This window comes from Gallinula chloropus, assembly GCF_964237585.1.
Source record: "Gallinula chloropus genome assembly, chromosome: 8".
Classification (NCBI taxonomy): Eukaryota; Metazoa; Chordata; class Aves; order Gruiformes; family Rallidae; genus Gallinula; species Gallinula chloropus.
In genome coordinates, this window is record NC_140093.1 from 13134269 (window position 1) to 13158713 (window position 24445).

The following is a 24445-nucleotide window of genomic DNA, read 5'->3' on the forward strand; positions in this document are numbered from 1 at the left end:
GCAGGGCTTTCACTGCTGTCCCACTCCAGCCTCCACTACTGTCCTATGTGCTGGTGTCCATCTCTTGCCTTCCCACCTCAAGCCCCCTGCTAACTAGCTCCATGAAATGCTGTGGGCTGCATATCCCTAACTCCCTCTTGTGGGGAAATCTGAGTTATGGAGAGTCAAAATTCAGCTGGGATGGGATGGAAAACAAAATGTTGGGATCTAATGCATAAAATAATGCCTTCTATAACAAATTAAAATTTCCAGGGTGCTGAAGGAAAATGTCAGTGCTAGCAGCTGCAGCCCACAGCTGTATGGGGCAGGTCATGCCTTGGAGAGCATTTTAGGCTCTCTACAGACACAAGCCTGTAGCAATAATGCGTTTTTGTTCAGTTTGTAAGTTTTTAGGCATTTTTCTTCCCGCCCTATGGTACCAAGGGCTGTGAATTATGTACCTGCTCCACTGAATGGGTGGTATGGGGAACAGTTCATCAGCAAGTTGTTTTATCGTGCAGCGCATTTGGTAACCTCGGGATATATATGAACCTGAAAGCAGTTCTTTCATTTCTTTAGCTGTTAATGTCTTCTAGTACATTAGCACCTCCTGTCAGGTATTTTTCCTTTCAAAGTCTCTTGACTTACTCTGATCTTCAAGCAACTTGCTTCCCTGAAACTACTGAAGCCCAAAGAAATCAAAGAGGGAACTTCAGGGATATTACGTTTTTAAAATGTCTTTCTTGAAGCCTTGAAGAAGGCGTAGTTACTGGATAAGACAAAGAGCAAAAGGTATTGTGGAAGATGGTTTGGGAGGATGAAAGGATGTGGGGGCAGTGGAAGCAGCCCTGACCCACATCCCACAGGAGTGGAAGCCTGGAGGAGTGCAGTCATCAGGCGGAGTAGGTGGTTAGGAGGTCAGGAGCAGGGTGGAGCAGGTTCACAGAGAGTCCTGAAAACCAAAAGAGCTGTATCCCCTCCCTGACAACGCCGCTGCGCTGCTGCACGCAGCTGGAGCAGAGTAACTATTTTGATAAACTTTTAGTCTATTGCTACTAAATGAGTTTCGTCACCAGCCCTTAGTTGGGAGCCTGGAATGGTGTCTTTGGCTCTTGCGCTCATGTAGTATTCCTACAACGCAAACCCTGCTGAGGAGCTGAATAAAACTGTAATTACTGTCTGAGTTCCTGAAGTCCAAATCCTGCAAGCATCAGGATGCTTGGAAGCGTTTTGGAAGAGGAGCTGTGGTGTTGTGGGCGCGTGATCCTGGCGGTGGGGAGCGGTTTCCACAGCATTGTTTTCCCCAGCAGAAAGAATCCATTGTGCGTTTCTCTTCATCTCAGGATTTGAAAGCACAGGCGCTTTCAGGAAGCCAGCGCCAGCAAGAACATTTTCATTTTCTCTAGTTCCATGCTGAAATCAAGGGGCATGCAGAGTTTTAAATAAATACCTGCAGCTTAAAGCAGGAGAGCAGTGGCAATGTGTGCTTCCCACCTCATTTTCCTGGGTCTGGAAACAGGCATCTGCCTCTGCTCCTGACTCTCCTGAGTATCCATGGACGTGCCACTTCACCTTTTTGCTACCTCCATCTCTAGGAGTGTTTCTACCTCAGCGGCTCGTTGTAGGAATGCTCAATGTCTGAAGCTTTTTACAACCAACTACAGTGGCATGGTCACCTCCAAAAGCAGCTTGTGGTGCTGTGAAGCCCCTCACAAGCCGTGCCAGCCCATATTTCCCCATCCAGGAGTCACCAGCTGAGGGGCTGCCTGCCTTTCTGCAGCTAGCTTGACCCCCATGTGGCAAGGATTCCTTTTGTGCTTTTTTTTCCCCCTTGGATGTTCACCTTTTCTGCACAGATTTTGGCAGACTTTTCTGCCAAAACTGATTAGAGAATCACCTTCTCGAAAGAGGGGGAGGACATTCCCCAGATTTGTTCCCAGATACCTGAGATGCCTCACAGCTGGACTGTCTTGGTGTGTGAACATGGTAGCTCTGGTAGAGGAGCTGTGTTACGTTGTACAGGGTTGCTGGTCACCTGTTGGGCTGTTGCTAGAGGGACCAGTTGCTTTGAATCACTCCTGAAATCCCATTTCAGAGCTGTGCAGACTGTCCTTCATGTTAAGTGCTGTCTTCCCACTTTATTTTGATTTGTCTTGATGGTGGAAAGTTACAGCTCAGATTTACGCTGTGGCTGGGCCCTGGTGGCCTGTCATAATGGGTCAATTAGTGGAGACTGGTGGGCATGGGAGCAGGTTCTGGCAGCTGGATTTCAATACATCATCCGCTCAGTTCGGGATATTTGCATAGAATTTACATTTTGGCTGAGCCCATGCATGTAAATGTAGGTCTGCATTGTTTCTCTTCTTTGAATGACTGTTTAATTAACTTTAAACTTAATTACGCAATCTGCCATCTGCCTAAATCCCTGTAATGTTGTCACATCACCGTCCTTTCCCACTTCCACCAAGATACTCCCTTTCCCTGAAGCTTTCCTTACTTTTCAGTCACAAAAATAATGTCAAGTCGTTCGCAGCCTTGGATTCTCTTGAGGAGGACTCACAGCAGCCTTGTAGGAGCCCCCTTGAGTCTCGTGGTCAGGCTTGGGCTGAGCTCAGGAGTGTAGCACCAAACCTCCAGTTTAGGATTCTTTGAGCTTGTTTCATCATTTGCTTATGATAAGAGAATGAGCTTGCTTATGATATGAGAACGAGCTCTCAGCTGTTCTCTTAGACCCCAGATTGAGCATCTGAGAAACTGCCTTCCAAGTTTATCTCCTGCAAGGCTCCCTGCTGTACTGAAACATCACTGAGCCGATACCATATCTCAGTCTGGCCTTTCCACTCCTACATCTCTAATGAATTCTTTCCCGTGACACCCTCATTTCTCTCTATTGCTTTGTCTTTAATCTTGAGCCATCTACTTTATTTAACCTCTTTCCTTCAGATACGGGCAAACACGCAGCGGTGGGGCTGCTCCAAGGCTCTCAGGGAGCTCTGGCCTCATTTAATTCACGTTGAGCTGTGTTGAAGTGTGGCTGTTCCTAGCACAGGCTGGAGCAGAGCTGAGCTCACGGGGAGCGTGGCGGATGGGTTTTGGTCCTGTTTGTGTTATTGTGGCTCTAGCAGAGTTTTACTTGTATCTTCCAAGGAGTGCTTTTTTCCTTTCTTCTCTTCTCCTCCCTTCCTGGTACAGAACTCTTTCCCCGAGCAGCTATACCAACAGCTGTCTCTGTGTTTTTCCTTCTAAAACAAAATAGAACAAAAAAGTACTTGGCTGTTGCCATTAGTTAAGACATTTAATCTCTTAAATCCGTAAAAATATTTTGCAAAACATAAATAGCTAGTTACTTCTGGCCTGCGTGCACCCAGTGTTTTTGTTGACATAACTTGTATTTGAGATCACTTAAGTGGTGTTTGTTGGATGTGCCTGTTGGTTCTGCCTGTGCGTGGTAATCCGATCCCCCATATTGTAGTAGTCATTTAAGTGCGTGGAGTTTTTGGGTTAGCCGCTTGCATAATGTGGCATATACCGTGTCACCAGTGTGTTAGACATTAAAAACAATCTGACAAGCGTATTTTGGCTTTTAAAATTCGAGAGGAAATTATTTGAGAGGCTTCTTTGAGCAGCAGAAAATATCAAATAGCTTTTAAATTGCCTGTCTAAGCACATGAAAGGCAAAGACGTGGGGATCCTTGCAAAACCTCCCTGATGTTAATGCCGTTTGTACTGGCAAAGCACCCTTTTGCTAGTAGAGTTTATTTGACTTTGGGGAATGAGATGAATAGTTGCCTGGTACAGCAGTGTCAACACCAGGTCTGTGCCTGTTTGGAGCTACTGGCCAGGAACTGTGTCTCCCCAGCTGGTCAAAGCTGGCAGACCTGGAATCACCAAAGTACCTGGAGTGGGTTCTTCAGGGGCTGTGTAGGAATTGGGGTTTTTTTGGACTCTGGGATGTCTTTGCAAAACAAGGTAGAGTTTCCATTGGCTGAACTCTTACATTCAGACTGTTACTGCACTGTTACAATTCAGCATCTGTAGCGGCTCATGCAGTTGCAGGTAGGGCTTCTTGGCAGGTTGTGGAGAGGATCTCTTTGCTAAAAGACCGAATTCGATGGTTTCGGCAATTTACTTTGCCAACTCTGCCAGGAGCTGAGGGCCGACCTGAACGTGCAGATCTATGAGGTGACGCCTTGGGCTGGCACATGGTTGGACCCCTTCAGTCCAAGGTGTGACCAGGAACATGCTTTATGTAGCTTTCTTGCCATGCTTAACCTAATTGGACTTCAGTGGGAGTCTAGCATGGCCAGTGACTGGCATCAGAGCAGTTATTGCTGTCTTTAGTTGGTTCATTCCTGCTTCTGGAGGTAGGGCAGCCTTAGGTGGCTCTCCATTCTCGGTAGATACCTTCCAGCTCATGGGTGTATCCTTGCAGCATTTTACCAAGTGCGTAGCTGGGCTGTCTTGAAGAATTAGACGTCAGGGAATCTCTAGGAGGATTTGAAGGAAATTGGTTTAAGTCACTGAAATGTGTCAGCGATAAGGTGAAACGCAGTAGAAATATGGACAAATATTTAGTAACCATGTGTTGAGACCGTCTCATTAACTGATAACAAATTGTTCTGTTCCATGTTATCAGTGCTGGGGATACGCTTCTGTTTCTTCTCATGCTTATACTAACTGCAGAGTGGGGTATTTGAGAGATTCCTTTGCGTATCTAGAGCATGATCTAATGCTGGGAAGCCATGGAAGAATCTTAGCGATGGCAGAGCTAGTGAAGTGGTGATGCCCAGTCACGGGCTGATACAGGTAAGTGGTAGTAGATGGAAGTATTTTGTGTTGGAAAAGTTTGTAACAATATTGTTCCATCCAACATTTCCAGTGTGATTTTTTTTTTTTTTTTGCTCTTAAATGTAAAAGGAACTGTTACATGTCCAGAGAGCTGTCAGTGGGATAAGAGTCCTGAGCCTGTCGAGGTGTCACCAGCACAATTGTTATGCTGTCACTGTCCTGCCCCCACCCTGGGGAGCCAGGTTAAATGTAAACAGTGTAAATGACACAGGGCTGGAAGTTTAACTTGAGGCAAAAATGCCTAGTGATAGGGATTCCCTTTGACAGGTAAGGGGGAAAGATACACCAAGACACCCACATCTTGAAACTCACTTAGATCTCACAAGTTCTTGCTGGCTCCTGGATGGGAGGTATCCAAGGAAGTCATGGATGTGCTGATGAAAATTTAGTGAGGAATACTTTTCTTCTGTGCTGGTAGTAATCAAATAGCTTGTCAGGTGATAGAGGGCAGTTGTAAGTGTTTTATTGTTGATAAATAAAATGGAGGGTCTTGGTTCTTTCTTGTGTAAAGCAATATGCAAATTTTAATATGAAAATAAAGACTTTCTGGCCTTGCTAATTTCATCTTTGGTTGAATATTTTAGTTGATTTAGTTGACCATCTAGCTGATGGAGCGAGTAATAGATGTAAATTTAATTAAATGCTATACTTTTCAAAACCTAAACTGTAGAATATTTTTGTATAAATTATGTCAAAATAGGGTGATTTAAACATCTAGCCTCCTCTTACTGTAAGCCAGATCAATTATTCTGGGAAACTGCCTGCATGCATTTTTTTTCCAAAATAAGAAAAGATTAATAGGTACTTAAGTTTAAAGACCAAAATGTGCCACTGAGTGATGTCATGGTGGTTGTGACGGAGATGAAGTGTGATGGTTTGGATTCTAGGTTGAGCTTCAGCACTCTTGCTTCCAGCTCAACCAGCCACTGCTGCCTGCACGTGGGATGCTGGCCTGGGCTCCTGGGCTGGAGCCAGCTCCATCCTTTTTGCTGCTTTTCCTGGTATAGCAGATGGGAACAAAAGTGAGTTGCTGATTGTGGACTGTTCTGAAAGCCCACCAATGCTACTTGTGTTTCGTTTCATGCGTCTCCAGCTGTGAAGGTGGTAGTTGAGTGCTTCTACTCCAAGTCCTTCCTGTTGCCTAGTCTGAGGCAGTTTACTGCTGTGGGTGTGGAATTGCTGGTCCTGTTCAGGTGTCCCTCTGTCACCTTTGTAGGCAGATACCTTGATATGGCTGTTGGGGTTGTTTCAGCCAGTCTCCCTGCAGAGGACTTCAGGTCAACCACCTTTCCTCAAGTTCTGTATTATTTCCTACTGGAAATGGCAGAACATCTGGAAATCCTAGGGCAAGTGGTGACCACCAGAGAGAGCAGCTGCTAGGTCATCTGTGTGGCCAGATAGACATGCTGAATGTGTTGTACTGCTGTGTGGTGAGTGCAGGTGTTCCTTGCACTGGAACTGCTCCACGCTCAAGCTTGAGTGGTTCTGCACGTGCACCGTGGTTGCTTCAGGACTCCTGTTAGGAGCAATCAACCACCCCCTGCTCCCAGGCACCGCGCTTTAGTCTCCCTTCTACTAAAGTTGGTTTTAATTTTTAATGCTATTATTCATTTACTCAGTCATTGATTGCTTTAATGCCTTATTAATTTGTGGGGCATCTTACCCTAAGAGATACTGTTGTATGTTACGAGTTGCACAACTGTGACACCGCGGAAGAAGTATGATTTCTGGCACAGTTGGAGTTTGACTACCTTAGTGATAGCAGTTATTTTGGAAAGGGTAGTCCCTGTATATCACACCACCTCTAGCATTGTCATGCCAGAGTTTGCTTTGTGCAATGATGTCTGTTTATCCATCAGAATATTAAAGCCAGGCAGCAGGGACAGCAGGAAAGCCCATCATGAGAAGTATTTCTAACTCCCAGTGTCAGGAGACAGATGTATTACTGCAGCAAATATTGAATCTACTTTGAACAGACAAGCTCTCTTTCTTTGAAAAGAAGTACAAGAAATTAGGGTCACGCAGAATTGGATGTGTTCCATTTGAATGCCAGTTGTGACAGTTGTCTGTGGTGGTTTTGTTTGGCTGTAAACATCACGGTCAAATACCCTCCCAGAGTGGCTGCATGTAAACGGGCTCGCAGGCCAGCTGTGACAAAGCAGAGGTGGTTCCTTTGAGTAATTTCTTTTTTCTTTGAGTTTATGTCCAAGTCTGAGCAGATAAGAGGTCCGTTTGGAGACCAAACCAAAGGCTCAACTGTTGAACGTGTGCATGTGTGTCTGCCTTTCAGCACTGAAAGGAGCTTTTCCACCCTTCACTGTGTGTTATTCTTGGCAGTAGCAGCCCCAAACTTTTTGAACCAGTGACCATAGCAGGTACTGGGGAAGCTCTGCTCTGCAGTGGCTCATCCTGGCTCTCAGCTCACTTCCCAACTCGAAGGACTTTTTTTTTATATTTTCCCCTGCATTTTAATTTTCCGTTCTCCAGCTGCTTCTTAATTACATGTTAAGATTTTTTTTTTATCCTGAGTTCTTTAATTCATAGTAGTATTTTCTGTGACTTGCTGTCATAGAAACAAGGGCTTTAGAGGACCTCACGAGCTCATGTAATCCGTTTCACTACCTCAAGGAAAAAACGACTCTTCCTAGACCAAGCCTGGCAGCCGTCTGTCTCGCCTATTTTTAAGAACCTCCAACGAAGCAGACTGTGTGACCTCCCTGGGTGATCAGCCCAGCACCTCTCTGTTTCAATAGCTTTCTGAAGATCCTGCCTGTTGCAGTTTGTCAGATTACCTCACTGAAGTGTCTCTGAAAACCCTCTCCAGAGCAAACCACGTGTCCAGTTCAAAAGCTGTTCTGCCCAGATCTCTCTAGCCCATGCTTTTTGTTTCAGTGTCTGTTTTCGAATTAAATCTCTTGACCCTTGGGGCATTTGCAAATCAGTTAAGTTTAGCTCCATCTCATCATGTGGTCCTTACAGGTAGCATCGCCTCATTTGCATCGGTTGCAACCTAAATTTGCAGCTGTCTTGCAGCTGTGGCCTCTTGTCTCCTCCCTGAAGGCAAGCGCAGAGCGTGAGAAGCTTGGTCAGGTCGGAAGAGGCCACGCTACATTGCCTTTACCCTTATCACTGAACACAGAGGCCCCCTCTTCATTTCAGCGTGCTGTTTGGAGACACCACAGTGGCACTTAATCCCTTCCTGGGCTGGTCTGAGCCAGCACCTTGACTTCTCCTTTTTTGCCTGTTTTAGTATCTTCTCTCCTGAATTAGGAGGATCCCTCCCTCCTTCCTGCTGATTTGTCGTTATTAGATATGGAAGTTGCTTTTTGTCTGGGTGACTGGCTAAAATAGCAATTTTCTTTCGTTATACCATATTTTTAAAGACATCTGCTTAAGTACAACTCTGTAAGCTTTTTTTCCCCCTCTCCCTGCTTCAGCTTAATTCCACGAAGCAGTCTGCGATTTCGCTTGGGAAGGATACCATATGTAAAAAAATTTGCCTTGTAACTTGGATAGCCCCACAGCAAATAAGTTGGCGTTGCACGTTTTCTGACTTGCAGGTACAAGCTTGGACCCAGGGAGCGTAGCCAGGAGGGGCTGGAAGGCAAAGCTGTGATGACATGTTCAGTATCCAGGTGGAGGGCCAAGAGGGCAGCTGCGCGGCGCTGGGTTGCATTCCAATGTGCTGATCCGTGGAACAGCGTTGGCATACGCGTTGGAAGCTGCTGCTTGCTCTCCTGGCTGTAGGGAAGGGGCTGAGGTGATGGCAGGGAAGGAAAGGGGTGAGTCTTTGCAGAATATTTTTGTACGGTCGTGGCCTGTTCTGAGCAGGCTGGATGGTTGGAGCCTTGGCGTTTCATGGTGGTGGTGTGTGCTGCCTCTGGTAGCTCAGAAGTTAATTACTCCAGGGTGGGTTGTTGAGGTTTGGGGTTTGGGTTGGTTTTTCTCATCCTTTATTCCTGAACTACTTAATTAAGTTGTAAGGAAGTTATATTTTCTCACTACTTGGGGGCTTAATGGGGTGGAGGTAGGGGCTTTGGAAACAGTTTGACAATTTCACTTTTTATATGCTCTAATGAATTTCCCAGGATTTTGGCAGAGTTGTGTCCAACTTCAGTATCGTAATTTCCAGAGTTTTATTTATGCTAAAATAAGCTAATGGTGGGTTAAGAGGCACTAAGAGCCAACAGATTACAAACGAACTAATGAAGGCATCGTTTCTTTTGGATAGAGCATGACTCAGTTGTGAGTTGTACTGGAGTACTGCAGACCATGAGTTTCCCCAGGACTGCAGGCTGGCAATGAGGTTCCTCTGCCCTTCCCTGTTAATTTAAACCTATGTTTGATTTCAGGTGCAGAAAAGAGAGGGTTTGCAAGGACCAGAAACAACTCTGAATCTGCAAGAACTCCTCAGAACTTTGATAGGAAGAGGCAACTCTCCGAATCGCAGACAGAAACAATGAACAATTCAGACAGCAGAATAAATCCCAGACAACTGGGAACTCCCAGAGGTACGGAAGCAGAGTGCGTATACACTTCAGGAATAAGCTGTGTTGAAGCATGTGCTCAGTGCTATTAAAAGATGGGCTGGGATATGAATGCTCTTAGCTCTAAAATGAGCAATGAAAGACCGTTGATTACTTGTAAAATATTATTATTACAGACTTTTTGGTGCTCTGAAGTTGGGTGCCTGTATTCCTCAGGCCGTTCTCAGAAGTTCAGCTTTTAGTGCAAAGCCTCTGTTCAGCTGCTGTTAAGATACACAGACAAGTTTGGTGGGCAAGATAACGCTTACGGATTTCTGTTTGCAGGAGGATCCTATACTGCTGTCCCAACATCAGGTGACAGAAAGAATCGAAACAAACCCACTCGAGGGAGGAAGAAGAGTATATTTGAAGCCTACATGCCAAAAGAAGATGTTTCTGCAGGACTGAAAAGGGGAGAGCTAATTCAGGTGCCTGGAACATACAATGTCCATGCCCTTGTGATAAGTCTGGGGAAATCTCAGACAGTTGTTGGAAGTGAATGTCAGTTGGTTGCATGACAAGGGGTTGATGTACCATTTGCAGTTGTTGGAGGAAGGTTTTTTCTCTTTCTCAGGAGGTTCTAAAAAGTGGAACAAAATGTTTTAAGTTCAGCTGAAGTATAGTTCTTGGTTCGATTGCATGTTCTATAAAATTCCTGATCCACGGTCACGATGAATTGCAGAGTTCTGGTTGGATGGTCTGCTGTCCATGACAGTCATTATTGTGGAGACACTAGCTTTTACAAATGATGCTCAAAGCCACAGCAGTTGCTGCAGCCTCTGTCAGTGTAAGTAAAAATGAATGCCCTTAACAAGGGAATTCTTGCTGAAATTCCTCACAAAGACATTCATTAGGCCTCAGTGATGCAGTGCAGATGCCTCAGCTTCCACGTGTACTCTTTTTCAGTCTATCAACTCTTCCATGAAGTCTTCTGCAACAAAAAGACTGATAGTGTGGGTAATGCTGTGGTCCCTGGGGTCTCATTGGGCTTTGCCTACCAGAGTGTCACAGTAATGTGTTATAGGCTGTGAGGCAGCTGGTTGAATTAATATCAAATGGCCAGGCAGTGATGCTGGACCCTTGATTTACTTTCATAATTGTCTTTGCATTCCCCTAAAGTTGCAGGGCTGACCCAGCCACTGATGGCTGTGTGGTTTATTGAAGCAACACATGGTTAGTGGATGGAGCTGAAGAGCCCATCAAAATACAGAAAATCATTTGCATCTGTGTGTATCATATTTGCCTTGAATGTAAGGCAAGCAAGGCAACAGCAGTAAGCGTGCTTCCAATTTACAGATGCTAAAGATCAAATGTCAGACTTTGCTTCTGTTTGGAGCAGCAAAACTGCAGCCACAATTGGGCAGTGATTCTCTGAATATTTAGCAACATGTGGGGGTGGAGCAGCCATTTGTGTGGGTAGCTGGATCTGAGAAGAAATTTTGTGTAATAGAAGGTGTGGCTGAGGTTCACTGAGGAGTAGCGGAGGAGGTTGTCCTAGAACCACAGCTGTAGTCCAGTCCTCAACATGGTGTATGTTCTTCAGGACTAACTCAGCATCCCAGTGCGGTCATACTGCTGGGGAACAAAGGCAGGTGTCAGTGAGGCCATGATGGACACATATGCTGAGGCATCATTCACCCACACACCCCGGTGCATTGCTGTTTAATTCGTGGTGTTATACTTCAATATGTTGACGTTGTGGTATACTGCAAGGCATGGCTTTGCTTCATAGCCAGTTTGTTATAATACTATAGTAATTCTTGTAGTAGTAGTAATAGTAGTTCTTGTATAATAATATGATGACATAATTTCTGGGGTATGATGAGGATTCCACACACAATATTGCCCGATTCTCTCCTGAAGACCAATCTGATTGCTCTTCACTTTCAGAAAAAGGGCACTTTGCATGTCCCTACTGATGGTCAGACTGTTTCATGGGGCCACCCAGGCCTTAGGCCAGGGCCTTTTAAGAGACCATCGTAGACATCCACATGGGGAAGCACATGGTGAGGGAAGAAATTGGGTTGGACTTGATGATCTCTGGGAGGTCCCTTCCAAACCCCTACAATTCTGTGAAGTGAGATTCTCCAGCTGTGACTTCCCCTCATGGCTGCAGTGGCGTATGGCAGCAACTACAGTTTCCTGCCTTACCTTCAGGAGTGGTTCTGGCAGCCGTTGTTGGTAACGCAGCCTGATAGCAACGTGTGAGTGTAGACTGCCTATGAGGTTGAGTGCAGCTGCAGATGAGGCGCACCAGACTATGACTACTACCTGAGAATCCTGTTGAAATGCTGAGTCCCAGAGGACCTGTGATTGCATGCTCTCTGGCAAAGCATTCTCTAATTCTTGTAAATGCGTAGTGTCTACTCCAGGTCATGTGCTGCGTAACTGGAAGAGTCATATGCGCTTTCTTCAGCTGTATCTGTTTTCCTTTCATCCAGTTCCACATCTCGGGGAAACAGAAGGCTGTAAAAGCAGGATTTAATCATTCAGGGCTGTCAGGTCACAGGCCTCCCAGCTCGGTATCTCCTGCTCATTCATCGTTATGGCCTCAACCAGGATAGGCGAGATCCTGAAAGCAGCTTCAGTGAATGGACAAATACTCAGCACTGCTCTGTGCAGCAGCAAGCGGCGTAGTGAACAAATACATTGTGTTAATCCCCAAAAGCAAGGCATCTGGTGTGGTGACCTGCAAAAAGGCTCCACAGGAGCCTGTAGAAGAGGAGAATGAACCTTCTGGTCTGAATCAGATGGTCCTGAGCAAGCTTCAGTGCTAACCAGACAGAAGCATGACTCAGAGTAGGGACCATCCCCTGGAGCATCCTAGAAACACTAGATTGGTATTTGAGTGAGAACTAAGAGAACTGTTAGAGAGTAGAGACCCTACTGTGAAGTTTGAGAGTGTCACTGGACTCTGGCAATGGAACTCTGCAACTAAATCTTCCAGAAAGCCAAACCCCCAGAAACTACCAGCACATGTGGAGATCACTCAGATAAAACATGAGTGCCACAGAGATTAAGCAGATCTAGATCAGGAAGAACAAGTGTTCTGTCTATGGGTGCTGACGTCTGTCAATAATATTAGTCTTAATGGCTTCTGGTAAGGTATCTGACAGCTCATTTTTAATAAGCAAAGTGGAGAAATGTGCCCTGTGGGATTCCTGGATTCATTTAATCACACGATGCATACGGAAGTGTCCTTCCACAAGAAAGGGCATCTGAGCTCAGGTGCTTAAGAGTCTGTAGACTTCTCACTTCCTTGCCTGTAACGCTGCCTGTGGTGAGCAAACACCAAGTGTATCAGGCTGGTTGGAATCACGTTGGCTGGGCTGAAGGCAAACAAGATTGAATAAGTTCTATGGAGATATGTAAGCGGTTGGTGTTGGCTAAACACAACAGATGAAGTCAGGTTATGTATTAAGGGCCATTGACCCAAAGGACCATAATCATCCTGTGAAACACCAGCCAGAAACTCATGTCTGCTCCACGCCTCCAGCGTCTCCCAGACCCTCCCTGCAGGGCTGCTGGGGTCAGGCGGAGTGAGAGCACACAGCAGATGGAGGTGCAGAGGTTGCTTTGCCATTGAGAGGATGTTTTTCCTTGGAAAGCTGTTCCTTTGTGGGTACAGAGGCTGAGGTTTCCCTGATACTCACAGCTTGTTTTTTCAAAGGTGGCCTTAGTAGCAAGCCTTGAACCCTGATTTTTTTTTTCTGGTGTTTCCTACATACAGACCAATCTAGGCATTTGTGTTATGATAGCTGTTATAAATTGCTTGAAGTTGAGTCTGAGCGTTCCCTGCCCTGGTTCTAGCAGAGCAACTTGAGAAATCATGACCCTTTGGTATCTTGCTGGGGAAGCTCAATAAGGTTAGAAACGTTTTTGGCAAGCGTGTGTGAAGCTGACTTGAATCATCAGAAAGTGTTTTAGAAACCTTCCTGCAAACCTTTCTCTTCCCTTTCAAAACAAAGGCCCTACTGACATAAAAACACCGATAAATATAGCTGCTATTATTTGCAGGCTGTTGTAAAATAATACAACATCAGTGTGACATCATGAGGCTCTGCAGCCAGATCCTCACCCCCTAACACACATATGAGAACAGTTGTTCATTGCAGATGGGGAGAGTTACTGGTTCCAGATATGATATCACAGCGTGAAATGTACAACATTGTAAATAGGATTTTCATAGGCACAGATAATAGGGCCCATCTGCTTTCTAAGATAAATCTTGGGAGTTCCTTGCTTAAAGGAAAGAGCTGAAGTATTTTAATGCTACTTGACGTAAGAATTCAAACACTGATGGTAATTAGGTGGTGCATAAGAAATGCAGAGAAACCTGCTGTGCTGTAAACACAGTAACGCTTTGCTCCTCTCTGTGTTTGCCTGAGCTGGACATCTGTGTGCACAGAGCCCCTCCGGTGCCTTCTGGACACACAACTTGATTTCCCATGCCCATAATGGGCATTTGCACCTGGCTGATTGACAGCTGTCCCAAACTATTCCAGGGGGTTCTATGGGAGTCACACAGGATGTCCCTTCATCATCTTTGTGCTGGTGGGTAGATGCTGGTACTCCAAAGATTACTTTGACTCCTCGTTGAGTGGAGCATCCCTCCCTTTTAATTTTTTCCTTTCTCTCTGTAGCAGCTTCCTTTACTAACAGCGTGTTGTTTGTGATGGCTGATTCTGGGAAATAAAGACCAGTGAGAGTTTTCCATCAGTGGGTACCAGCGTTAATAGAGGCTGCTGACAGCGAGTTAGCTCTCACTTTGCCTGAGCATAAAGTATCCCCAGGGTTGCTCCCAGTGGGTTGTCTTTGTTTTTGTGCCGTTGTCCTGGGTTGTGCCTGCCATGTGGCTAGAGCCCTCGTTAATACTAGTTACATAAGGCACAAAATAAGACATTGCAGTGAAGTATTCAAATAATGCCTAAACAATATAGCGTATCTAGTGCAGGTATTTCCAAATTTAAGCAAATAAAAACAATGGAAAACCTTCATAAATCTGCGAATTCTTCTGCAGGGCAGCAGAACTTTCACATGCAATCAGCTTTATTTTCCTATCGTCTGAGTGTTTCCCAGAATACATAAAAAAATTATATGCAGCAGTAAATTTTTAAGGAAGCAATTCCTGTGAGAGGTTCCTATGATTGCTTAACACAGAAGTGCAAACAGATGGAATCTGTTCGTATAACAAATTGGCCAACGTTACTTCAAATTCACAAGTGGAGAAAGTTTTAAAGTTTCAGCCCAAAGCAGAAGCCTGTCTGAAGGCAGATAGCTAGCTGTATTTCTGGGAGTCAGATGCTGTTGGTTTTAACTGCAGCCACCTGAATCACAATTCCCAGGACCCTCTTGGGATGAGAGCCGCAGTGTTGCGTAGCCTCTAAGTCCTTGGTTGGCTCTCTCTCTTTCTCTTGGATGGGCCTGAGTGCAAAGAGCAAAGCTAGTTGGTTTATTTTGGAGGGGTGATAAGAATTTCTTGAGGGTGACTTGAGCTTGGAGTTGGCTGATAACAAAGCAGAAATAGATAGACCACAGAGCTTCAAATGTATTTAAGATAGCTTGACTTTAAATGGCTTTAACCAGAATTTAATCCTGTAGATTTTAAATGTTTGTTTTTGGAAAACCCTTCTGATTCTTCTTTGGAAATGTTCTTTATCACAGAGCTACTGCTACTGTCTGTTTGCAGGAGCAGCCTGAGCAGCCAGAGTCCTGTAAGGCTGATGCCTGCTGCCATGCAAGCTCAGCAGGTCAGCTTTTCCTCTTTCCTCCTGTCCTCCAAAATAAGCAAAACCAACGTTCTGCTTTTCCAAAACAGAGCAAAACAAATTGTTTTGATTGTCCGTTTGTTAACGGAGTTGGTGGATGCTCAGCAGAAAGTGTGAAGGGAACAGGAGGGCTCGGATCCTCAGTTTACCTGGTAGCAGCAACAGCCAGTGCTTTGACATCTCTTCGATGACAGACTTCAGTAGATCAGCTTAAGCCTATCATGAAACTGCCTCTTGGCTTGAAATTGCTCGGATGCTGAGTTGTCAAGACTTGAAATATATAATGGAAATTTAGATGTATCTCTCAAGTTTCACAGTAGATATATTACCAGCAGCTCCCTAATTTAACTGATGTTATATAAAATTAATAAGATTCAGGCATAATCTTTCTCCTCCTTCTCTTTTTTTTTTAAGGGACCCTTGAGAATAAATCCTAAGAAGTACCATGAAGCCTTCATTCCATCTCCAGTAAGTGTAATTTTATAATGCTTTAAAGTTCATAAGTAAAGGTGCATTAAGATGGGTGTTACGCTGTGCACAAAAGGTCACTCAGAGGTGAATGATTCAGAATGAATGAAAATGATCTGGATTTTCTTTTGAATCGCATAGTCCCAAACAAATCCTGCTTTTTCATACCTCAAAGAGCTGCTTGCTTAGCTTGTGCTGAAACTGGGGGTACCATGGGGTCTCACAGAAGCCAGCTGAAGTCAGGTTTGAGGACCACCAGATAGCGTAATCAGAAACCCTTGTTTTACGGCTGTGGAGGTTTTATAGATTTTCCACTGATTTAAGTTAATCTTCCCTAAACAAATACACTCTCCATTCTCGATCTGTCGCATGAGCTAATTTGAAAACTCATTCCAGAAATAATACGTGCGATTCCTTTTCATGTGCCCGCTCTTGCACGAGCTGTGTCTTGGTTGGCTTGGGATGTGCTGCTGTCACATGGGACTGGCTTGCGCCTTTTCTTTCATCTTTCCTTATTTTGTCAGAAAAGAAGGGCTCTTGCAGTTTCTGGGACTTCCAGTAGGGAAGGTGACCTCACAGCTGGCACAGCCGAGGCTTTTTGTCTGGATCTGACTTGGTCAAAATATTGCTGTCAGTGAGAGAGTTTGATATTGAAATGCTTTGTTGGTGTGGGGGAGAGAAGGCAGAGCCTGCCCTGAAACAGGGAAACACTGAGGGTTGTTGTCTCTGCTGCTGACAGCAGGATTGTTTTGGGGCTTGGATTGAAAGCCTTGAAATTGATGGCATTGTCAGTTCACTTTGTTCAGTTGGGGTAACATTTTGGAGCTCACTTTGTTAGAGAAGGCTGGGCAGGGGTGGAGGAAGGTTGGGGGTGCACAAAGTAGAGGAAGATGTACAGAGCAGCTCTGTGTAAGTGGGAAAGCAACTGGGGTCCTTCCTTTACAGGTGTCCTTCTAGGTGTGGTAAGTATAAGCTGTTAAATGTATTCTCTGAAATTACAAAATGTGAGGTTAAATGGGAAAGCCAGCTACTCACATGAGGTTAATTGGATGCGAAGCGTTGCCCCTAATCGCCGTGGTGCCCAGCTGTTGCCTTGTGCAGTCCATTGTTCGCTGCTCTGCATGCTGGAATACCCCCATGAAGAAGGACTGGCTGGGGTTGTTAGCTGTCTTTCTGCTTTGCTGCCCTTTGAACACAACTGCTTGTTGTCCCTGATAACAAGCAGAATCAACATGTGGATGTAGATGACTGGCTGGAGAGGACACAGCCCTCACTTTAAGACAGATGCTTTAGAAAGCTTTTCCTTTGCATAACATCACTTGCTGTTATGGAGGGTTTGCAGCCTTCATGTTGTGCAGGACTTCCCATCATTGCCAGATGCTGAGAGAGCTGCAGCTGTGAGAAATCACCCTTTCTGCCCTGCTCTTGACTAGGGCACTGTACCCTTTTCTCTTCAGCTCTGGCTTGGCTGTGGCTTCACGGAGTTCAGGCACAACAGCTGTTCACCTTCTAACACCAGAAGTCCCAGGGTGTTTCTTGCTGCTAATGTGTTCTGCCTCCTTGTCTTGTTGTTGCATGAAAAGTTGAGGGGAAGGCCCAGGGCCTTTCTCTTGAAAGTCACACAGAGAATGGCTGTGAGCATTTAAGTCTCTGCCTCATGTTTGTCCCTTCCCTGAACGCAGCAGTGTGGCTTGAAATGACAGTGTTGTCAATATGAAGGGTGATGCTGCTGAGCATGAGTGATGGAGGGACCATGGCTGTGCTGTGCTTGTGGAAGAAGCTTCCAGAGCAGATGAAAGCACTGCAGATCTCCCTCTTTTCAGAGCAGGATAGGGCACGCCGCTGGTGATGGTCATGGCTGACCATAGAGCAGTGAAAGCTCCATGCAGGGGGCTGCAGAAGTCTTGAAGCCATTGAGGCTGACACAGTGTGAGCACCCTGAGGGCAGCTGAAACTTTGCAGGTGGTTATGTTCTGTTGTGATTCAGTGCCGTTTTAATTGCATTAGTAATCTGGAGTGCCAGCTGTGCAGTGTAGGGAATGCTGAAGGAAAAAGTGGGATGCACAAGTGTTCTTGGAAGCATGTAAGTTTGCCCAACAGCCATGAGCCTGGACCTCAAAGTAGAAAAATGTTTCTTTTCGGAGGCAAAACAAAAACTGGTGGTGATTTCCCAGTTCCAGGTTTGTTGTGGGAATAGAAATGAACTGCTGTAAAATAGATGTGCATGCACATCTGTGTGTGTATGTGGGGGGTGGGGTATGTTCTTTGGGATGAGAGTGGCTGCAACTCAAGACAAGATTCCTGCAGAGTATGGAGGTGCAGTTGTGACGGTGTGACACATCAGGCAGCTTTACAGGGGTGGGGGAAAGGGTCTACTTTGTGTTTTCTTGGACACAGGAGAGAGAAAAAAATAGAGAACAAACAAATAATAGCAAATGCCAGCCTGTGTCTTGTGGAGCAGCTGCAGGTACAGACAAAAACCCCAATCCAGGCATTTTCCTTAAAAAGTGACTTTGAACTTTTCTTTTTATGTATGTGCTGGATTTGGGTAACGAGTTGGGGCAGAAGGAAGAGGGTGAGGAGAAACGAGGAATAATAAGACCATGTGTAAAAAATCTGGCTTTTTGAAAAGAACAGTTTCCAATTTGAATTATCTTGGTCCAAGAGGCTTTGCAATTTTTCTGCATCTTGTCATGGGAGGCAGCTTTCACACAGCTGTTGAGCTGCGGCTGCTTTTCTTTCTAAGAGTAATTTGGTCTCTTGGAGGAGAGCCTTAGTTTCACATCATGGCAGGGTTCTGCCGTTTTATTGTTTTGGTATCTAAGCAGAATAAGATATTTATGTGATATTAGGGCTTCATGTTTTCAGGTTATAAAAGAAGTTTTTCTTGGAGGCTGAGCACACTGGTAGTTCTGATTGGATTCACTCAAGCATATGAGACTCAGGAGCATGTATCTGAGAGGCAACTACAGTTGTGATTAAGATTCTAATTCTCATGAGGCTGTTTTTATTCATTGAAAGACAATGAAGCACTAAACTAAAGAAACTCATCCTCTTTTTTTTTGTACCTCAAAACTATGCAAAGATAGTTCTCCTTAAAAAAGCTATTTTGACTGCTCATGTTGATACTGAATGCTCACATTGTTTGACAGGATCACAGTGCTGTAAACAGGCATGTGGAATGCTTCATGTACTGACTTATGGGGAAACAGAACTGAAAGCAGCAAGAGCACTGTCAATAATTAGCCAAAAAAGGACAAAACTGGCAGTCCTTTAAAGCTAAAGCCTTTATGTTGGCATCTTCGGGAAACTTCATCTTTATTCACCTCATGAAGAAAATCTTCCAAACTAAATCTAGATTAGCTGAATGCCAAGCACATCTGGGGTGGGTAATCATAGTGTGTACAATTAGTAGAGGCTCTTGTGCAAGGATGTTAACCCCAAGTATCGAGAGATGTCCTAACATGTCTGCTCCAGTAAAAGATCTTCTGGCTCACAGTTGGCATCTGTAGCCATCACTTTTTTGGAATCTCTTCTAACATTAATTGTGCCAAATCCAGAATGTGTGGTGTTTAACTCTTAAAAGAGACTGCATCCCCAGCCACTCTCCAGGCCACCTTCACAGGTGGACTTGGCTGATCCTGGAGCTGTGTGTTGCTGCCTTCCCATCTCACTAGGAGACCAGCAGGCAGCTCTGCAGAGGCTGTCTTGGAAACGCGTTCTGACCGATAGCTTTGGGTGCTTGAGTTGGGAATGTCGTGTGTGAAGAGCTGTGACAGCAGAAATCTCTCAACCCATTCCCAAGAGTAACTGCAGAAAAACTGAGCAGAGCTTGCAGACAATACATCTTAAGGGCTTGGCTCTTACTTGAATAAATAGTGTGGAACTACTGTGCTGGCACATACCTACGAAGGAGCTTATTTGCTGAAAATACTGCATGTTGAAGGGCATATGGTGAATCCATTTCATTTCTGTGCACGACTGCAGGATGTTTGTCTCACCAGGGTGTGCATCTCTTTCTGATGACAGTGTTTTAAACCTCATAACTGTAACTTAATACGTTTTGCTCTGGAATTTATTTTTCTTTCTCTTTGACCAGGATGGGACTCGCGATATATTTATTGATGGAGTGGTTGCTCGCAACAGAGCCCTGAACGGTGACATCGTGGTAGTGAAGCTGCTTCCCAAGGAGCAATGGAAGGTCAGTTCAGTATATTTTCTTGTGATATATCAGAAAGAGCTTTTTCCTGTTTCCTTCATTAAGCTTAGGGCCTGAGACAAAGAATAGAGAACTTCCTATGAATCAGATTAGCTGAGTTGTGATTTATGCTGCTGTGGATTAAAAAAACCCACTTGATCCATTACAATATTTGGAAGAAGTGATACCTAACATGTTGAAACCTCATTCTTTGCATAGAATGGCCTTTATCACTGTGTGGAGAAGTCTGGTGACAAGGCTGGTTGTCGGAGGCAGCCATGGTATCTCTTATTTAGTGGTCTTCATGCTGTGGTGTTGGATAGCTCTGGGTAGGTGTTTATAATCACTCCTGTATTTGCTAAGTGCTGTTTACAAAACATTAGTAAGGATTTACTCTAATTTGTGGATCCTCAATCTGTGGAAAACATATCTTATCACAGCTCCAGGTTTTGTGGTAATGCCCTTCCTCATGTGAATGCAGAATGTGTGAGGAGGCTGGAGCCATGCAAAGGTGGGGCAATCCAGTTCTCCTTGTCATACCTGAGAAATTCACTAAGATGACTCTGTCTGGTTTTGTTGTATTTTTTTTTCCTTTCAATGGTCAACCCCAGAGTCCTTTCAAGCATCTGGATAGTTCTGTCTTGTTTGCAGCTTTATCTTTTAACGCTGCTGTACAAGGGAAGTTCTTACTCCTGTAGCTGCTGAGAGATGTAAGATGCAGTTACTGATTTTAAGATGGATTTTTCACACGTGAACGTTGCAGAACTGCTACAAATTGTTTTCCAGATAAGTTTGTTTTAATTCTTCTTGAGAATTTGAAGAGTATTATATTTCTTTTGGGCAAAAGTGGTCGTGAGGGTGACTCCAGCAGGGTGGGAACTGGTCTGAACTACTTTGGCCTGGTGCTTTTTACTCAGTCAAGCTGCTGTTTCTGCTCGTCTAATCTGAAGTTAGGTGATTTTAGGCTTGCAAATGCATGGTCTTCAGGGCTGGTGATGTGCTGAACCTTCTACCTCCTCTCTTTAAATCCAGTAGCAACTGAAATGATGGTTGAAGCTGACTAGAACTTGTCCTTCTTTTGAAGTATGCATAAAATGAGTACATAACCTAAGTATGTGTTGACACTTATACATGCAAAACTGTTAGGCAAAAGGCAATCAGAAGTGGGATCTAAGATGTCCCAGGTTTGCCCATATACAAATACAGGAAAGAAGTTGCTGCTATCTGTGTAACTTCTAAAAAACAATTTTGAGGGTCAAAGCAAACCCTCTTTGATAGCTATTCAAGAGTCCAAAGCAGAGTTCACTAAAGCTGTGATGATTACTGATTTTTGGATCACCAAATCCACAGATGTAAATTATCTTTTGTGTTAGACCATTTCATATAATTGGCAAAATGGAATACTTTGGGTGCTTAGATCCTTTGCCAGGGCCTGCCAGTACAAGGGCTTCTTTGTGGGCTTGATAGAGGTTGCCTGAGCTGGAAGCTTCATCTGCAGTTTTCCATTTATATCTGGCTCTAAACAAAGATAATGTCTCTCTCGCTTTCATATATCCTCATACCTTTATATGCTCAACAATAATGGTCTTGTATCGATACAAGAGGAAGGGTTCAGAATATTCCCCTTGTCCTGGGCAAATACTGAAATAAATAGATCTGGTGGAGAAGTGGTGTCTGACTCTGAGGAGGTAATTCAGAGGTAAGACTTCAGGGCTTTGTAGTGTGATTATGGTTCTCCTGTGGCGAATTTAACCTTGGCAAATGAAGTAGCTGGAACATGCCAGTCGTGTTTTTCAGGCACACAGGTGCTGCCCTATGAAGTCTCATTTCTTTTGCTTCTTGCCATCAGGAATTTAATCAGCAATGACATCCTTTTTCCCCTGCTCCCTGAATCTCTTGCTATGCGCTCGTGTTTGTATTAGTTCTTTGGGAAAGGTGCCACTAAGTTGCACTGAAAGATACTGCATTCTGCCAAGTAATTCATACTGATTAATGATAAACTGTCGCAACCTATTTTAGGTTTTTCCATTTGTTTAGTCTCATGTTGCTGCAAAGCTGCCACATAGGTGTCTTGAGGGTTTTCTCCTCCCCCTTAGGCCTTTTGAACAGGCTGAATGGCTTCAGTTATTTCCTTGAAAAAATGTAAATCAGAATGTATGGTATAACTGGTGCTCTCAGAGGATACTTTACAGGCTCTGTACATATTGATTTGTTAGGATTGAGATAGTCATGCTGATCCTTTCTATGGTTTGTTATTCCCACCCATTAGTCACCGAGAACTGAGCTGGGTCTTTTGCTCATAAACCTGTGTCTTGCACAAGATAAGGTTACTGGCAGCTCCATGTCTTCTGTGTTTCCAGCACCTTGGATGGCCCCCAGATGCTCTGGGGGAAGATCTTCCCATTGCTAGTGCAGGTGATTCCTGCCGTGGACCATTTTGTGCAGATTGAGTGTGATGCTGCTGCATCCCACTCACTGTGTGTAAATGGAAAGAAGGGGGAAAACCTGTGACTGATAAAACTGTGGGGTTTGGGTGGGGAAATTCGTGTGTTAGCTTGAAGAACTGAGAAACTTATGTGCTGTGCTGTACCCAGTTGGGTCAGTCTTTGTGGATCAGGTGCTTGTGAGAGAAAAATGCTGGCTATACTGTGTTCTGCTGAGCCCGTAATGGTGAGACCTTCCACACAGGTATGAATGCCACAGTGAAACCCAAGGGAATGCTGAAATATTCTAGATGTGTGGTTATGCTTTATGCAATACCTTCTTGAGAAGGACAGCAGTATTTTCCTCCTCCAGCCCTCCACTGCCTGACTCAGTGATGGGAAATTTATCAGGCTCGAATTTCTCAACATCATGTCCTTCCCAGCGTGTGCATCAAGTGCTTTGGATAGTCCTCCCTGTGCTTATTCTGTCTGGTCTTAAAGCTCTCTTTGTTCATATGTCCTCTGGGAGAGCTGCTTGCTGTTCAGTGATGATCAGTTTGTCAGTTCATATTTCTGTGCTTACTATTAGTTCTGCTCAGGAGCCAGCAACTTTCGTGTGGCACCACTGGCTTAAGGGAGAGATGTTTTGTCCCCAAAATCTGCTATCTTGTGCTCCTGAAGGTAGCCATCAGGTTCCTGCCAGCGTTGAGCGGCGTGCCTTGCGGTGACCACATTTGGAGGCTGTATTTCAGAAGTTTCTCTCCTGTCCTCTTGTGTTACATCTTGGGAATATCGAGGTGCTATGGTAACTTTCAAATATTTAGCTTTTGAAAAGTAAGGTATTTGACTTAGGCTGTTTTTCCAGGTACTTAACCTACTCGTAGCGGATGAAGTCAGAGTATCGTTGCAGTCAGCTGTTCCCATCTTACTTCAAGCCGTAGGGCTTTCCTGAATCTGTGCCTTTATCTCCTGGAAGAACATCATGATAAAAGATAGCTGGTGACAGAGGATTTACCTCAGCCCTTGTCAATTATTCTGATAGAGAAGAAAAATGGTGCTTTATTTCTTGACTGATTTTCACTACTTTAACTCCCACCTGTGGGTACTTATTATATTTTATGGAGTTGTGCTTGCATCAATTTCAGGAGCTTCAATTATACGGTGGCATAATTACTGGAAGGCAAAAAAAAAATGTTGATATGATGATTACAGCAGTATTTCTCTGGCTCATCAAGGAGGGAAACAGCGTGTCAGTATAAAGGATAAACCGAAGTCATCTTAACTCACAGTCGCTTTTTGCTCTTTTACTGTCTGCTTAATTGCCAGCCAGAATCCGTTTAATTTCAGATATCTGCTTTGGTTTTTCTTGCAAGATGTAATTTCTTTGGTGGAAGGAAATAGCATAATAAGTCATTTGATATCACTTGGGGCTTGGATTCCTGGCCCAATCTCTGGTGCTTTTAGAGTAGTAGTTTATAACATGGAATGTTTTTCATGACAACCGTCTCACGCATTGCATGCTATGGCTGAAATTTTAGAGTCTTAGTCTGAAAATAGTACCCAGACGAGGACTTTGCTGCTGCTCAAGACTCCCTGAAAGGAATTTTGGGGTCCAGGCCCCCGTTGCTTACTGTGATATGCAGGAGAGATCTCCGGTTCCGCATTTGCTTGCAGCAGTAGTGTGTTAAAACAGTATCAGTGTATACTGTATATGTATATAAAATAATGGCACGTGAACCTGCTGGTTCCTCAGAAATTAGTGCCTGCAAGTCACACCTTCTGTTGTTGCTGTTCCCTGAATCACTTCCTCCTCAGCTTAAAGTGCTCCTTTGTACTATTTTCAGCTGGTTCTTGTGGTCGTGTCAGAAGGTCTCCAAGGCCAAGGGTGTAGGACTGCTCATTTATATACAGTGCGTTCTGCTGGGTAACAGGATAATGGGTCCAGCGTCTTAGCTGTGAAGTGTCCAAAAGTCATACAAATAGTAATTCTTTATAGCTCGTGAAAAAGCATGTTCTGTTCAGCACTGAGGTGTTGGATACAATACACAGTGCAGCAGGAGATCTTAGAGCTGCCTCTTCTACAGCCCTACTCGAGAGATAAATATTTAAACACTTTCTGTACAGAAGATGTAAACTGCAATTCACCCATCCCAGCTGTGACTTGTTGGCCTAAAGGAGCACAGAGAAGGAACAATTTGATTCAAGGAGACCTCGCAAGTATTACCACATACAGTT

General features: G+C 44.5%; 1 protein-coding gene across 1 annotated transcript in view; it reads left to right on the forward strand.

Annotated features, from left to right (window-relative positions):
* Nucleotides 1–24445, forward strand: part of DIS3L2 (DIS3 like 3'-5' exoribonuclease 2) — a 191910-nt gene that overhangs the window by 9606 nt on the left and 157859 nt on the right. The window contains exons 3-6 of the mRNA XM_084267510.1: nucleotides 9180–9338; nucleotides 9639–9781; nucleotides 15536–15589; nucleotides 19689–19790. Coding sequence (XP_084123636.1) covers nucleotides 9180–9338; nucleotides 9639–9781; nucleotides 15536–15589; nucleotides 19689–19790 — 458 coding nt within the window. The remainder of the gene's footprint in view (nucleotides 1–9179; nucleotides 9339–9638; nucleotides 9782–15535; nucleotides 15590–19688; nucleotides 19791–24445) is intronic.